At 56.1% G+C, this 2500-nt stretch overlaps 1 protein-coding gene across 1 annotated transcript in view; it reads right to left on the bottom strand.

Moving 5' to 3' along the window:
• psma6l (proteasome 20S subunit alpha 6, like) overlaps positions 1-2500 on the bottom strand; it is a gene marked incomplete at its 3' end in the record, with an annotated part of 6406 nt that overhangs the window by 767 nt on the left and 3139 nt on the right. The window contains exon 5 of the mRNA XM_084445294.1: positions 1-15. This exon is cut by the window's left edge and continues 164 nt beyond it. Within this exon, the coding sequence (XP_084301420.1) occupies positions 1-15 (15 nt within the window). The remainder of the gene's footprint in view (positions 16-2500) is intronic.

The following is a 2500-nucleotide window of genomic DNA, read 5'->3' as shown; positions in this document are numbered from 1 at the left end:
CCACCAGGATCATACCTGGAGGAGGGGAGGAGAGGTGAGGTTTGGAGGGATGGAGGGGAGGAGAGGTGAGGTTTGGAGGGATGGAGGGGTGGAGGAGGAGAGGGTTGGAGGGGTGGAGGAGGAGAGGGTTGGAGGGATGGAGGGGTGGAGGAGGAGAGGGTTGGAGGGATGGAGGGGTGGAGGAGGAGAGGTGAGGTTTGGAGGGGTGGAGGAGGAGAGGGTTGGAGGGATGGAGGGGAGGAGGAGGAGAGGGTTGGAGGGATGGAGGGGTGGAGGAGGAGAGGGTTGGAGGGGTGGAGGGGTGGAGGAGGAGAGGGTTGGAGGGATGGAGGGGTGGAGGAGGAGAGGGATGGAGGGATGGAGGGGTGGAGGAGGAGAGGGTTGGAGGGATGGAGGGGTGGAGGAGGAGAGGTGAGGGTTGGAGGGATGGAGGGGTGGAGGAGGAGAGGGTTGGAGGGATGGAGGGGTGGAGGAGGAGAGGGTTGGAGGGGTGGAGGGGTGGAGGAGAGGGTTGGAGGGATGGAGGGGTGGAGGAGGAGAGGGTTGGAGGGATGGAGGGGTGGAGGAGGAGAGGGTTGGAGGGGTGGAGGGGTGGAGGAGGAGAGGGTTGGAGGGATGGAGGGGTGGAGGAGGAGAGGGTTGGAGGGATGGAGGGGTGGAGGAGGAGAGGGTTGGAGGGGTGGAGGAGGAGAGGGTTGGAGGGATGGAGGGGTGGAGGAGGAGAGGGTTGGAGGGATGGAGGGATGGAGGAGGAGAGGGTTGGAGGGATGGAGGGGTGGAGGAGGAGAGGGTTGGAGGGATGGAGGGATGGAGGAGGAGAGGGTTGGAGGGATGGAGGGGTGGAGGAGGAGAGGGTTGGAGGGATGGAGGGGTGGAGGAGGAGAGGGTTGGAGGGATGGAGGGGTGGAGGAGGAGAGGGATGGAGGGGTGGAGGAGGAGAGGGTTGGAGGGATGGAGGGGTGGAGGAGGAGAGGGTTGGAGGGATGGAGGGGTGGAGGAGGAGAGGAGAGGGTTGGAGGGGTGGAGGGGTGGAGGAGGAGAGGGTTGGAGGGATGGAGGGGTGGAGGAGGAGAGGGTTGGAGGGATGGAGGGGTGGAGGAGGAGAGGTGAGGGTTGGAGGGATGGAGGGGTGGAGGAGGAGAGGGGTGGAGGGATGGAGGGGTGGAGGAGGAGAGGGTTGGAGGGGTGGAGGAGGAGAGGGTTGGAGGGATGGAGGGGTGGAGGAGGAGAGGGTTGGAGGGATGGAGGGGTGGAGGAGGAGAGGGTTGGAGGGTTGGAGGGGTGGAGGAGGAGAGGGTTGGAGGGATGGAGGGGTGGAGGAGGAGAGGGTTGGAGGGATGGAGGGGTGGAGGAGGAGAGGGGTGGAGGTTAGGGGGTAGGTGAAGTCCATAGGTGTTGGGAGTCTTTCAGTAGATGGAAAGTGCAAATGAAAGGATGGAGAAACAAGGCAGTTTACTGGAGAGATCAGAGAGGAGGGAGAGATGGACAGATAGAAAAGACATGGTGAGGAAAGGGTAGTGGAGAGAGAGAAGAAGAGAGAGAGAGAGGTAGAGAAGAGGATCATGGAGGAATAGAGGGTAAGGGGTTAAAAGACAGTAGAAGAGGATGAAGGATAGAAGATTTAGGATGGAGGGAGCGAGCAGAGGAGAAGAAGAGAAGGGGAGGAGGGTAGAGGACAAGCAGAGTGACATGAGGTCGACTCCAGACCATCAATGATCATTAATCATTGATTAAGTACTGACGCATTTATGGTGCTCTTAATTCTCATTTGTTTTCCCTGGCGTTTTAATACTAAGCATCAGAGAAGCTCTTTCATTATGCTTCTATTGTCCTATTGCGTTGTCTACTGTGTTTTTTGTATTGATTGAAATGGAAAGCACTTTGGTCAACTCTTGCTGTTTTAAATGTGCTCTATAAATAAAGTTGGATTGGATTGATTCTCTTGTGCACTTAACTCTCTTGCACTTAATTCTCTTAAAGGTGGGATAGGTAGTTTGCTTTTAGCTTTATTTGGTAAAATTGGCATAATATCCTTTTAGCTATCAGTAACAGAAGTGCTCTGAGAATAAACTTGGATCTCCGTGTTTACCGCTGCCTCTGTATTTTGGATTCAAAGAATGCACCGCGCCCGAATGTATTGACCAATCAGGGTCTCTATCTCGCCACACCTACCAGTCATGTTTGGAGGGAGGGACTACATCATGATTGACAGGAGGGAGGGGTGTGTTCTTTTGAAAAAGATGACCAATCGGAGGCCTTGTTGAGGTCAAACTACCTACCCCACCTTTAAGTCTCACACTTGGCACTAAGTCTCACATTTGGCACTATAGGTACTGCATTTGAATCACGCTCCCCATCCAGTTGTTACACTGGCCCGGAGCACTCCCCATCCAGTTGTTATACTGGCCCGGAGCGCCATTCACACACCAATGGCGGCAGCTGCCATGCAAGGTGCTTGCCTGCTCATTGGGGTTCAGTGTCTTGCCCAAGGACACTTCGA

This window comes from Borostomias antarcticus (genome assembly GCF_949987555.1).
Source record: "Borostomias antarcticus genome assembly, chromosome: 1".
Classification (NCBI taxonomy): Eukaryota; Metazoa; Chordata; class Actinopteri; order Stomiiformes; family Stomiidae; genus Borostomias; species Borostomias antarcticus.
The sequence above is the reverse complement of the archived record's forward strand: the minus strand, read 5'-3'. Positions and strand labels throughout refer to the sequence as shown.